The sequence below is a fragment of the Marmota flaviventris genome, chromosome 18 (assembly GCF_047511675.1).
Source record: "Marmota flaviventris isolate mMarFla1 chromosome 18, mMarFla1.hap1, whole genome shotgun sequence".
NCBI lineage: Eukaryota > Metazoa > Chordata > Mammalia > Rodentia > Sciuridae > Marmota > Marmota flaviventris.
The window spans coordinates 50,396,624-50,411,289 of NC_092515.1; the positions used below are offsets into that span (position 1 = coordinate 50,396,624).

The 14,666-nt window shown below is 40.0% G+C and overlaps 1 protein-coding gene across 5 annotated transcripts in view; it reads left to right on the forward strand.

Moving 5' to 3' along the window:
* The window catches only part of Znf821 (zinc finger protein 821), a 30,912-nt gene extending 16,246 nt beyond the window's left edge, over nucleotides 1-14,666 (forward strand). For 4 of the 5 annotated variants that reach the window (XM_071604710.1, XM_027933176.2, XM_071604709.1 and 1 more), the window contains 5 exons: nucleotides 6,536-6,661; nucleotides 9,116-9,261; nucleotides 10,268-10,372; nucleotides 12,771-12,937; nucleotides 13,703-14,666. In XM_071604710.1, the coding sequence (XP_071460811.1) occupies nucleotides 6,536-6,661; nucleotides 9,116-9,261; nucleotides 10,268-10,372; nucleotides 12,771-12,937; nucleotides 13,703-14,357 (1,199 nt within the window). In that variant the 3' untranslated portion in view covers nucleotides 14,358-14,666. The remainder of the gene's footprint in view (nucleotides 1-6,535; nucleotides 6,662-9,115; nucleotides 9,262-10,267; nucleotides 10,373-12,770; nucleotides 12,938-13,702) is intronic. The other variant, XM_027933179.3, reaches the window with a different exon arrangement.

The following is a 14,666-nucleotide window of genomic DNA, read 5'->3' on the forward strand; positions in this document are numbered from 1 at the left end:
CCACTATGCCCAGCCTAAGCCAGAAAGACTCCTTAGATTTGAGGAAAAGTAGCTGGTGGAATGATGGCAGGATTATAGTAAGGACAGGGGAGCTAGCAAAGACTTTTATGGCCTATGTCTGTGTCCATGTACTATATATCCATCAATTGCATCTCTTTCCATGATAGTTAATTAAAACTGAGATGAGCTGGTACTTTTATTGGAGTTGAAAAATAGATTGTCCAATAAGCCAGGGAGGAGGGGATAGTATCACATTTCTATAGGTGCAGAAACACAGCTACCAGAGTCAAGCAAGTGAACATTATACTGTTCGTGGAGTGAATGGGACTTTTCAGGTTCTTCAATGGTGAATATTAAAAGGGCCTTTACTGTGGGGCTGTGAACACAAACATTCAGCTGCAATTAAACCCCCCAGGAAGGGGCTGTTTTCAGTGATACATTTAGGCAGGGAGCTGGGAGGGCTTTTCAGGTGATTGACTTAGCTTGACCAAAGAAGACAAGAAACTGAGATTTGCTGGTTTCCTAAGATCTTCTGTTTATTTATTATTTTAGGGACTAAAGCTGACCCTAACCTTTTCAATAGATCACCTTCTCATTGGCCATAACAATAATGGCAAACAGAAATAGGAAATTTTAGTTTCCTGATGACTTGAGTCTCCTATCACCTTGTGAAATGGAACCAGTCATATTTATTGAACTTAATGATGCTTGTTTATTTAAAGTAAATGGAATGGACTCAAGGTCTGGGAGACAGGAAATTCTGCAGAAGCTTTGCTTAAATGTCAAAGCCAATCAGCACTTGAGCAGAGTAATGGCTGAGCTTCATTACATCTGCCTTCTGGAAAGAAGTTATGTGGCATGAAGCTAAAACACGCCTAAAGGGATATATTAAGAATCCCACTGCCGTAGCCCAGCAACATTTGTCAGATCCACTTTAGAAGCCAATGAACAGGCTGCTTTGGCACTCCCTTGGTTTTCCTCAGGACTGTTTTTATATCTAAATTACTGGCATGATCCTTCCCCAGAAACATCCAGACAGACTTGTGTTTAGCCTACTTGCTTCAATAATAGAGGCCAATGCAAAGCTTTTGGAATAAAAGCCCAGAATTATTAGTTATGGAGAAACTACTGATGGCTTAAAAGATCTATTTATATCTTTCCCCCTATTTCCTTCCCATCTCACCTCCTTCTGAGAACAAATTTCTGTTCACTGTTTCTAGAGAGGTTGAAAATATAGTCCCTTAACACTCACATTTAGTGTGTTTGATCCAAGCAAACCACTAAGTAGAGGAAAATTTCTTTTATTTAAGAAACTTTTGCTTTCAGATTACAAGATACATCAGAGACTAGAAACCTTTAACTTCAATTGAAAGCTTTTCACAGAGAAGAAAGAATAAAAGGCTTTAAGGTCTTTTCTAAAAAGCACAGCTTGTTTTGTCTTCCTTCATTCTGTAAGCATTCTTGTGTGGTAATGGCTATGTTCCCAACGTGATAACTTTGGTATTATACACAATGGGAACATTACTCAGCATTAAAAGAAAGTAAAATCATGGCATTTGCAGGTAAATAGATGAAGTTGGAAAATATATGCTAAGTGAAGCAAGCCAATCCCCAGAAAACAAAGGCCAAATGTTTTCTGGGTTACAAATAAGACTGTCATCTAGAAATGGACTCCTAAGCTCCTCACTCCCAGGACTAGCTCTTTTTCTCTGAAGCTGACATCTGCTCTCTTAGAGAATATGTTTTAGCTGCTTTACTTCATTTCAGTCAGCCTGAAATTCCATTTTTAAAAATTGTACCAAGGACCTAATCAACAAATGGGCCAAGGAACTGAACAGATACTTCTCGGAAGAGGATATACAATCAATCAACAAATATATGAAAAAAATGTTCAACATCTCTAGCAATTAGAGAAATGCAAATCAAAACTACTCTAAGATTTCATCTCACTCCAGTCAGAATGGCAGCTATTAAGAATACAAACAACAATAAGTGTTGGTGAGGATGTGCTGAAAAAGGCACACTCATACATTGCTAGTGGGACTGCAAATTGGTGCAGCCAATATGGAAAGCAGTATGGAGATTTCTTGGAAAGCTGGGAATGTAACCACCATTTGACCCAGCTATCCCACTCCTCAGGTATAAACTGAGGAGCATACCCAAAGGACTTAAAAACAGCATACTACAGGGACACAGCCATATCAATGTTTGTAGGAGCACAATTCACAATAGCTAAATCATGGAACCAACCTAGATGTCCTTCAGTAGATGAATGGATAGGGAAACTTTGGTATATATACACAATGGAACATTACTCAGCATTAAAAGAGAATAAAATCATGGCATTTTCAGGTAAATGGATGAAATTGAAAAAATATATTGCTAAATGAAGTTAGCCAAACAAAGGCCAATTGTTTTCTTTGATATGAGGATGCAGACACATAATGGCAACTGGGGGTGGGGAGCTTGGGAGAAATGAAGGAACTTTAGTTAGGGCAAAGGGGAGGGAGGGGAAAGGAGGGGGCAAGCCGGTAGGAATGATGGTGGAATGAGTTAGACATCATTATCCTAAGTACATGTATAGGACACAAATGGTGTGAAAATATTTGTGTACAACCAGTGTCTTGAAGGATTGTGCTCTATATGTGAAATATGAAATATTCTGCCATCATGTATAACATATTAAATACCAAGGACCCAAGAAAGAGAATTATAAAATATTTTTCCTTTCTAATGATTTCATCTCAGTCTTCTTGCCTCAAAAGTGGCAAGAAGCCACTTTGTTCTCCAAAGTGGCTTGCATGGCCTCTTTCTTATCTGGTCTCCAGAACCTTAGCCAAATCCAAAGCAAACAGTATTTTGATTTCATATCAAAGAAAAAGGGAGATTTTTATTTGCTTTTTATTGTGGAACCCAAATATTAACAGGCAAATAAATACCCACATTTAATAAGATGGTTGCTCTACATTAATATCTAGAAACCAGAGGATATTTTTTTAACTTACTCCAACAGTTTCAAGAATGAAAAAATAATTCTATATTATAAAATCAGACAACTCTATAACACTTGTTAATCACTAATATCTCTATGGGTCACATTGTACTTGAGTTAATAGGACATAGTTTTAGCAAATCTCACTATTTTTTTATGCAAGGATAATTCCAGGGAATCAGAGCCAGAGCTTAGATAAAAGCTACCAGAAGATAATCTATTTATTTTTTCCAATGATGTGTTTTTAAGTTTGTTTTTTTTATATTTTACTTTATGGTGATATTTAAAGTAGGAATAACCTTGAGGAATAACAGTAATCTTAGCTTATTTTCCCAAGTCAATAATAGAATAAAAGTGCAGTGTTTCTTTCCAGATTGCCAAAAAAGAGGGACAGAATTGATTTATCTCAATTATCCTAGGTGAGATTGCCAGCAGGAGCCTTAGATGGGGAAATTGTACTGAATAGACTCCTCTCTGATGTATGAAGGCTGAAATATTTAGACAACATCAGTAGGCAAAAATAAATTTTGAGTTCATGTTGATAAAGAGTAGCTGAATTCATGACTCCTGAAAAGTACATATCCTTTTAGATATCTTTCTACTGATCCAATGGTAATTCTCTACTGTGAAAGTGAGAAAATGTATTGTTCATTTTTTTTAATATTTATTTTTAATTGTAGTTGGACACAATACTTTTATTTTATTTATTTTTATGTGGTGATAAGAATTGAACCCAGGGCCTCGCACGTGCTAGGTAAGCGCTCCACCGATGAGCTACAACCCCAGCTCCGTATTGTTTATTCTTTGCTTTTTTTTTTTTTTTTTTAATACTGAGAATTGAACCCAGGGTCTTGTACATGCTAGGCAAGTGCTGTACCACTAATCTACATCCCCAGCTCTTTTTAATTTTATTTTGAGATAAAAGTTGCCCATGCTGACCTTGAACTTGTGATCCTCCTGCCTCAACTCCAGAGTAGCTAGGAATTACAGGCAAGTGCCACCATGCCCAGCCATTCTTAGCATTTTATAAACCTACTGATTTCTGACTAGGTTTCTTTAGTGACCAGAAGTATCACTGATAAGAAATGTTTGCCCTTGATAATTATATGCCTCGTACATAACTTATTCCATAGTACCATATCTGCTCATGGTCCCTAGATCTAAAAGCATGCCAGAATTCAGTGACTGCCAGTTGGCCAAGGTCTTGTGGTTTCAGTAAAACTAACATGGAGAAATTAAATGTTTCACTTTTGCAAAGAGGGAAGAGGAAACACTCTAATACAGAATTCATTTTGTCTTTCTCTAACAGTGAATTATATTCGGTGTGTCACCTTAGATTTGGTGAAGGTGAACTTAAATCAACTTATTTTTTTCCTTACTTGAGCACTGTGTAGCTACAAGTACACTTTAACACTATCCACCTCCATTCCCACCCACAGGATGAGTCATAATTGCCATAATGTCGGTTACTCTAATCCATGCATGGTAAGTCAACATGGTATCAGAACCATCATTTTTCCTTTCTCATAAACTGGTCCTAAAAACATTATTTTGACATTTGATTTGTATGTATTAATTTCTCACGGTATGAAGATAACATCAATACTAGGATCAGAGCCACACATAGACCAGTGTTTGTTTTCAGCAAAACCACTTTGATGAACCTTCTAACCTTGAACTTAATATCTCTACTAGAAAGCAGTTTAAAAATATGGACATTAGGGGATGGAACATGTGCTTAACATGAGCAAAGCCTTAGGTTCACTCCATCAAAAAAAAGGGACATTAGAGAGGAACAGAGACCATTTCCTGACCATCACTACCTTACTCCCTAACCCCTACCCCATGCTGAGGAGAATATTGAACATAGGGCCTTGCACCATTCTAGGCACAGATCTGGGTTTGAATACTTGATTTCACTATAGACCTTTGTTTTCTCCTTAGTAAAATATAGATAGTAGTCATGGATGGGATGTGGCTCAGTGGTAAAGTGCTCCTGGGTTCAATCCCTGGTACAAAATATTATTATTATTATTAATATAAAAATGTAATGTATTGTTAAAAATATGAATATATGGGGCTGGGGTTATGGTTCAGCAGTAGAGCACTCGCCTCACACTTGTGAGGCCCTGGGTTCAATCCTCAGCACCACATAAAAATAAATAAAGGTATTGTGTCCAACTACAATTAAAAAATAAATATTTAAAAAAATGAATATATATTACGTATATATTATATGTATAATACATGTAGTAATACCTGCCACACAGCCTGTAACATAGAGCTACCACATAGCATGTAAAATAGAGTCCGGAACTAACAAATGTCAAATAGTCACTATAATTGAAGTTCAGTTCTTATTCTTACTCAAGAATATTTGCTGAATGAAAGACAAAGTATATCACATGAAGCCTGCCCCACATCATTCTTTTCACTACCCAAGAACTAGTAGCACACATCAACTCACTAGTTTCTTCCTTTCACATTATTGTATTGTCTCAGAGCCGAGTCTATTTATTTTTCTTTCTCTCTTTAGTAAGAAAGAGCATGGTTTATTGTCACAGGTTTCACTTGTCACAGGTTTCACTCGGGCTTTCTATTATTCCCTCTTGCTGCTGAGGAGTAGGGACAGTAGTTTCCATCTGAGATAATGGAAACCTAGGGAAACCCAATGCTCTATTTTCCTTATGCCTGGTCTCCTGGAAATCAAAGAATGTGAAATGTTAACCTCTTCAGTAAGTACATGGATCCCAGACAGAGTTCATCAGAAGGAAATGCAAAGTCAAGGAAAGGTCCAGGGATTGAGGGTACTGCATACCAAAAAAAAAACCATCCTAACCGCATTGGCCCAAGAAGACTAGATAAATATTATTTGTTATAAATTAATTGGCATGTTTCAGGAAGTTTTTCTTCAGCAGAAATTAGTTCATATGTTGTTGTTCTCCTTCTTGTCCATTATTCAGTCAGTTGATTTTCTCATGGCAATTCTGATAGGCATTAGAAAGAAAGTCAAGAAAGAATTTATAGAACATGTGTTGGAAGGAGAGTGACTGAAAGATGTGATTAGAGAAATTTAATAAGAAGAATTATTTGAAGCACTTGATTATAGTCCAAGGTAGACAGTGAGTGAGGACTATAATGCAAGTAATTTAAGGTGTAGAGATTTTACCCAGATTTACTGCCCTGTTTTCATCCCATCATTTTGCTTCTTTTGCTTCTATCTCCCCAATCTGATGGAAGGTTGTAAATGGAATTGAGATTCTGCAGTTAATTTATAAAATACCAATTGATCACCTTTTGAAGAGTCAAGAATAGGGGATTTAAGAAAAGTAAGCGATGCTTTCTAGAGCATCTGGCTTACTGCCCAGGAAGAACAGCTGTGCCCAGAAGCTGTTGGAGGCAGCAAGCTGACTTGGAGATGAATGACCCCACCACAGGGTACCTGCCTGTCTCCTATCTTTGAATGGTCTGACCTTCCAACCAGCTTGCCTGGGGATGTGCTGCCCAGCTGGTGGCCTGACTATTTTTCCTTGTGACCACCAGGGGATCAAGTATTTGCTGGGCTAGAAGAGCAAGCCCGCCAGGCGATGATGAAAACTGATTTTCCTGGAGACCTTGGCAGTCAGCGACAAGCTATCCAACAACTAAGAGATCAGGACTCCAGTAGCAGTGAGTTCTGCACCTTCTGGTAATGACTCAGGGCAATGGGAGAAGAATTATTAGAGTGTGTGTGCTCTGGGGATTATGCATGGGGGTTGGGAGGAAGATACAAAGAAGGAGATATGTGGATCCTCAGTGTCCCTAAAAGGGTTCTAAGATGTATGAGCATATGCTTATTCAGAGAGAGAGGACAGATTTGGCATTATATTTATTTTTAACTCTTGGACTACAGTACTTGGCATAGGCCATAGCCATACACAGATAGGTTTGTGATGGTTGTGATAGAGATATAGGAATAATTAGTGTTCAAGTAGTTCCTAGGTTAAGTCAAATGAAAAGAAAAAAATCCCTGTCTCTGAAGATCTATTTATTTATAATAAAACATAATTATGAATTTTTGCTTGAGGTTCCAGTTTTAATGTTTTATAGGTTTGTTTAGTAATGGGATTATGCAACACATAAAATGCTGAAGTCCAGATCTTCCTATACCAAAGCTCTTGGTAGATCTCTGTGGTTAGGAGATGGAAAAGATAGGCTCTCACAAGTTGAGCCTCATGGTTTGTCTGTTCATAGCCTGCCTGAACAGACACATTTTGAGATGTGTTATTTCCTAGGAAGATTTCTACACTGTCCTGATCTCATCCACTAGATATTGGTCATTTGTAAATATCAATTCAGAGAAACATTTCTGATTTCTCTCCATTTTAGACTAGGGAGAACAAAGAGGGAGAGAGTTCAGCAACTTGTAGGAACTACGATTTTCCCCAAACTAATCATTAAGCAACAACAACCACAAAAATAATTTAGCAATTAAAAATCACTTATGTATAGAAAAATGAGTCCCAAATTACAAAAAATCTATGGGACTCACCATTTTCCCAAGTAACAGGTAAGAATAACAACATCTACCAGAGTCTAATAGGTCTCCACTGTGGAAAACTTGCACCATCCCTGTAGGCAACACACCTTTCCTTTTTCTTTCTTCTTTTTTTTTTAATCTTTCTGGTAGACTATTTAGATAACAGATAAATTACAAAAATGTATTTGATACAACATTGCCTTAGACTAAGCCTACAAGTATTCAAAGTACCAAGTAGGAAGCTGGTGAGAAAATATAGTACGATTTAAACTGCCTTTCCAGGGTCAGATCTAGCCCACCAACTGACTGGTGTATCTAACACAACATATGTAACTACTAGCAGATGATCTGGTTAAATCTTCTCATGAAGAAAGGAAATGGAATTGGCATTGCCCAGACAATGGTGGATTTAGAAATTATGTAAGGGATAATAGAAGACAAGTAGTACTGTTAGCAAGGAAATTTGAGTCTCACTGCAGATGCAGAGAGCCTAGTGTATTTCTCTCTCCTCACATCAGGCCCAGGAGTCTGAGATCTGTGGGATTGGGTGAGGGCTAGAGTTTGAAAGCTTCTCTATGGTTGGCTTCCTCTTCCTTGTGACCTTCAAGCCACTACTACTTTTTTTCCTTTTTTGAAAAAATTCCATTTGTTTTTGCTTTTAACATCTTTTTTCTATTTTATAAGTAATAGAGAAAGAAATCAGCTCATATAAATCTTACAGATTACCCAGCCATGGGTGGACCTCTCCACAGCCACATACTGCGTCCAATACTAAAACAGGCTCAATTCTTAATGAAGTCATAAGAAATGGTATTTCATTATAAAGTAAAGGACGGCACATTCCTTCAACTAAATGCATTTAGCTATCCATTAGATAATAATAATAATAAAAACCCAACAGAAACATATTATTCAGCTTAGACTGCTGTGTCATTAGTGGAGTAAGAACACAGTGAGTTGGGTACCACCACACTGCCTGAGGTTGGTTGTTGTGCTGATTTTTCCATTGTAACAAAGAGGCCTTTCCCTATAAAGTGACATCATTTTTAACTAATTTACTACGGCCCATGTACTGATATAAGAGAAAAAAAAAAAAACTTGCTGGTGTTTCTTTAAGTGTGTCTTGGGATTTATTGGGAACAAATGAGTGTGGCTCACAGTAGAATAGTCAGTGACACCATGGAGAAACTGTGCAGAGGTTTATGGAGAAAAGTAAGTAATAAAATCAGTGAGAAGTGTTGGTAAGTCAGAGGTAATGGGTTGTGGGAATGAGCTCAGTGTGAGGTGGTTGGGGAAGTGTGAATTGAAGTGTCAGATATTTGAGAACCATGCATAAGAAGAATTATTTTTATGACTAGTTTCCAATACAGTTTTACCTCAGGTTTTCTCTTTAGTGTACATGTGGCATAATAAATAACAGTGATAGCTGCTTTCCACTTAATCATAATTTTGTATGCAACAAACTTTATTTGTTAACTGATAACAAACTCTACTACAAAAGATCTGAAATGTTTTCCATTATATTTGTAAGCTCTAGGTGGACAGCAGCTCAGGATGTATTTCTGCAAAAAAATCAGAACAAGTGACCAGTTTATGTGTTCCAGGTGACAGTGAGGGTGATGAAGAGGAGACCACACAAGATGAAGTCTCTTCCCACACATCAGAGGAAGATGGCGGGGTGGTCAAAGTGGAAAAGGAGTTAGAAAATGCAGAGCATCCTGTTGGTGGGAAAGAAGTAGTAGAGCATGAGGCAAGTGAAAATGGCTCCTAAGTCCAGGAAAGCCCTACCCTTATACTTTGCCCTGATGTTTCTCACCCACATGTCACAGTCTTGCCTCTTCCAGTCTCCCGGGCCTTCCTATGTCTCTTCCCTCGTGGCATGGGAGCCCACACCTCCTACACAGTCTTCCTCACACTGGCTTTCCTTCTCTATTTCCACATTCCTGCACCCACATACAGAAGAACCAGAACCACCTTTGCAAAATGGGAAACTAACTTTCTGAGATGTATTCTGGAGTATGTTTGCAAATTTAAGTCAAATTTAGTGAGGCATCACCTTCTCACTAAGTTGTTTCCTAAAGATTCATAAAAGGGAAGCTAATCCTTTCCCTGCAGAGTTTATTTTAGGGAGATAAAATAGATCAGCTCTCAGCCAGGTGTTATGGTGCATGCCTGTAATCCCAGAGACTCAGGAGGCTGAGGCAAAAGGTCAGGGGATGAGGAAAGCCCACTGGGAATTTGGCTCAGTTGTTAAGCACCCCTGGGTTCAATCCCTGCTATGTATGTTTGTATAAATAAATAAATATCAGCTCTCCCTGGGGCAATCCTAGCCTTGTGACAGGGAAAAAAAAAATTTAAAAAAAGGAAGATGCGAGCTTTATGTATTTATTTGTCAGGAGTAGGGATGAAACCCTTGGTGTTCTACTCCTTAGCTATATTCTCCAGCTCTTTTGGTTTTTATTATGAGATAGGACCTCACTAAATTGTGAGAGGCCTGCCTCTAACTTATAATCCTCCTGCCTCAGCCTCTCAAATAGCTGGGATTACAAGCATGCACCACCATCCCTGGCTCAATGCAATAAAATTTAATTCCTATTCAAACATTATTACTCTTTCCTTTGGCCTATACCAAAAACCTAAGGTTGACACTTGATATCAGATGGTGTTCCTTTTAACAGGATACCTGTTTTAAAGAGGTGGGACAAGGAAGAGATTAGTGAAGAATCTTCAGGAGTTGCCTCTTTGTTGAATTGCAGGTCACAGAGAATTTGAATTCTGATCCCTTGCTTGAGCTCTGCCAGTGTCCTCTCTGCCAGCTAGACTGTGGGAGTCGGGAACAGCTGATCGCTCACGTGTACCAGGTATGACATGGGGAGCTGTGAGCTCTAGAACCTGAACACTGGTAGCTTGATTATGACGCAGATCCTGCATTGGCCTTTGCCTCTGCTTCCTAAAGGACTTGTAGGTTGTTGCTTCCATCAAGATTCCACTCTAGGGCTGGGGCTGGGGCTCAGCGGTAAAGTGCTGGCCTAGTACGTGTGAGGGTTCGATCCCCAGCACCACATAAAAACAAATAAATAAAATAAAGGTATTGTATACAACTAAAAAATAAATATTAAAAAAAAAAGACTCCAGGCCGGGCATGGTGGTGCACACCTGTAATTCCAGCTGCTCAGGAGGCAGAGGCAGGGGGATCTTTTGCTTAATTTTTAAAAGCACTAGCTGAAGTTGGATGTGGTGGTGCACGCCTGTAATCCCAGTGGCTCCAGAGGCCGAGGCAGGAGAATCGCAACTTCACTTTATCGAGGCACTAAGCAATTGAGTGAGATCCTGTCTCTAAAGAAAATTCAGAAGTAGGCTGGAGATGTGGCTCAGTGGTTGAGTGACCGTGAGTTCAATTCCTAGTACCACAAAAAAAAAAAAAAAAAACAACTCCATTCCTCAGAATACCTTAGTGTGATATGTTGAGTAAATATGTTCTTGATTCCTAGACAGACACACTGTGAGAATTAAGTATCCACATTTTTTCTAAATTACTTAGTGCATATATTCAATAATGAAATAGAAGCTAATATCTAATAATTACAAGGACTTTTAAGAAAAAGAAGCCAACATAAATGTTTCTGAAATACCAATGAAAGTTAGTATAAACAAGGGGATAGGAATAATAGACTTGTTTATACCCTGATCCAATTACAGGCCTCCTGTGCCTTGTGATCTCTATTGACAAGTAATCAGTACATAGGGCAGCTGGGTTGTGCCATAAAGACAGTTGGTTTGTGCAAAATGTTTCTCCCAAAGAATCCTTGAAAAGATTGAGAAGCCAGTTGTGGAGCATACCTGTAACCAGGAGGCTGAAGCAGGAGGATCACAAGTTTGAGACCAGCCTCAGCAACTTAACAAGACCTTTAGCAATGTAGTAAGATCCTGTCTCAAAATGAACAATAAAAAGAACTGGGGATATAACAGTGGTGAAGTACCCTTGGATTCAATCCCCAGTACCAAAAAAACAACCTTTTTTAAAGATTGAGGAAAGGCAGGATACAAATACCTGTTGTATGCCAATATTCCCAGCTAGCTCCTAGATTTGGATTTTGATCATTCTTTTAAAATGTACTTGTAGGACTGGGTTTGTAGCTAAGTGGTAGAGCACCTGCCTAGCATTTGTGAGGCACTGGACTCAATCCTCAGCACCACATAAAAAAATAAATAAATAAAAATAAGGTTTAAAAGGTGGGGTTGTGGCTCAGTGGTAGAGCGAGTGCTTGCCTAGCATGTGCAAGGCCCTGGGTTTGATCCTCAGCACCACATAAAAATAAATAAATAAATAAAATAAAGATGTTGTGTCCAACTACAACTAAAAAATAAATATATATATTTTTTTAAATAAGGTTTTAAAAAAACAAATATACATGCACAGTGTGAGCAGGGAGACAGAAATTATCCCAAGTGTGAATTCCTCTCAGCCTCTGAAGAGGGATCTGGAATTCTGCTGTTTCTTCAAACCAGCCACATGTTTCAGAATGTGGTCAGAACTCAAGCTAATGTGTACAGCTTGCTGTATCTTTTGTTCTTTAAGTTCTTAGCATTGGTAAATGAGTAGATATTGGAGACTTTATAGAAAAGCTGCTATTCATGATTTTTGTGTATAGAGCTGACTACAGTATATTATCATTGTCTGTTTCAAAAAAGGAAAAATTGGGGGACTAGAGTTGTGGCTCAATGGTAGAGTACTTGCCTAGCACATGTGAGGCACTTGGTTAAATCTTCAGCACCACATAAAAATAAATAAAATAAAATAAAGGTATTATGTCCATCTCCAACTAAAAAAAAAAATTAAAAAAAGAAAAGTTGTAATTTATATTTCCTTTCAACCTTATTGTATTTAATTGGCACAGATTTGTATATGTTTTAGAATACAAACCAATTGGGGCTGGGAATATAGCTCAGTTGGTAGAGTGCTTACCTAGCATACATAAGGCGCTGGGTTCAATTCCCAGCAACATCCAAAAAAAGAAAACAAACGAATTGAGGAAAAACAAAAACTCAAGCTAATTAATCTAAACAGTGATTTGAGTGGCCAGGACCTTTTGAAGGTCCACTAACACAACAGGCTATGACTTTTCCAGGAGTTAAGCTAGAATAGTTCTAAGTCCTTTGTCCTGAGACTAAGGAAAGGAGATGTTTTCCAGAAGTTCTGTGGGTGCAGATTTTCCTGAAGGTAGTGCATGATTGACAGATTAAGGCTCTGTTTTACAGCACACTGCAGCAGTGGTAAGCGCCAAGAGCTACATGTGTCCTGTCTGTGGACGGGCCCTTAGCTCCCCAGGGTCACTGGGTCGCCACCTCCTAATCCACTCAGAGGACCAACGATCTAACTGTGCTGTGTGTGGAGCCCGTTTCACCAGCCATGCCACTTTTAACAGGTTAGTTGGGCACCTAACCTTGTTGTCCTGGGAGCAAGTTACTGGGTATGGGTTCTACTTTTCCAAGTCAAAACAAAGGCTAGAGATAGGTAATGCAAAAGTGACTGACACATGACATTATGTATTAGATGACCTCAAAGGGAAATGAATTCCAATCCCACCCCACCCACCCCACCCACCCCACCCCCACCTTTTCAACTAGAAAGAGATGTAGTGAAGTGCAGGAACACTAATGCTAACTTGTGGAGAAAGGGTTTCAGGATGCTGAATAGATTCTGGTGTGAGGACATAGTCTCCACTGGGTCCTAGGAAGACTGGAACTCTGAACACCCTGTCTTCATCCTGTTTGCCTGGTATACAAGACAGAGGCTGCCTTTCTTGCAGGCAGTGCCAAGTGGGAGCTAGTGAGACAGTGGAATGACTGTACCCTGCCATAAAGGAAGCCTCCACCTCCAGGCCCCTTCATTCACACGGTAGGCTTGATCCTGCACAGCTCTTCCCAAACACTGGTATTCCAGCTCCACTTGTAAGGATTCCTTTACTTCTGCTGGGTTGCTGTGGCAGGTGGTTTAATCTCCAATTTCTGGTGGGCTTTAAGACTTGGGAGATGCCCTAGCCCAAAAAGAAGTGGTCTCTTAACCATTCAAACTAACCTCCAGAATTGAACCTGGAGAAACTGGCCTGGAAGGAAAAGAGTAAGTTAGGGATAGATATCTGAACCTTGCTAAAAGGAAACATTAATCATCCAAAATTTTTACTTTCTAGCGAGAAACTTCCTGAAGTACTTAATATGGAATCCCAACCACCAGCCCACAGTGAGGGCCCCTCCAGTACTGAGGGGAAGGACATTACCTTTAGTCCTCCAGTGTACCCTGCTGGAATTCTGCTTGTGTGCAACAACTGTGCTGCCTACCGGAAGCTACTGGAAGCCCAGACCCCCAGTGTACGCAAGTGGGCCCTACGGCGACAGAATGAGCCTTTGGAAGTACGGCTGCAGCGGCTAGAACGGGAGCGCACAGCCAAAAAGAGTCGGCGCGACAATGAAACCCCGGAGGAGCGGGAGGTGAGGCGCATGAGGGACCGTGAAGCCAAGCGCCTACAGCGCATGCAAGAGACAGATGAGCAGCGGGCACGCAGGCTGCAGCGAGATCGGGAGGCCATGAGGCTGAAAAGGGCCAATGAAACACCAGAAAAGCGGCAGGCCCGGCTCATCCGAGAGCGGGAGGCTAAGCGACTGAAGAGGAGACTAGAGAAAATGGACATGATGTTGAGAGCTCAGTTTGGCCAGGATCCTTCCGCCATGGCAGCCTTAGCAGCTGAAATGAACTTCTTCCAGCTGCCTGTGAGTGGAGTGGAATTGGACAGCCAGCTTCTGGGCAAGATGGCCTTTGAAGAGCAGAATAGCAGCTCTCTGCACTGAACCACACCCTCCTGCCTGCCCTCCAATCCACCTAAGCCCACAGGGGTCAGTGCTACAGCTACCTACAAAGCCAGCTTTGCTTTCAGAAGCAGGCCCTGGTTTGTTGTAGGAGGATCTGTGCACCCCTTGCATGTGGGAACAGGATGCTGGGGTCAGGAGGGACCCAGCTCAAGGCAGCTCTACACAAGGGAGCAGGCACTCCAGAGAACTTGACTCCCCCAGCCCATTGCAGCAGGCTGGGCTTATGGGACTTAGGGGCCCAGTGCAACCCATGAAGTTGTGAGGGCAAATAAATTAATTTTATCTTTA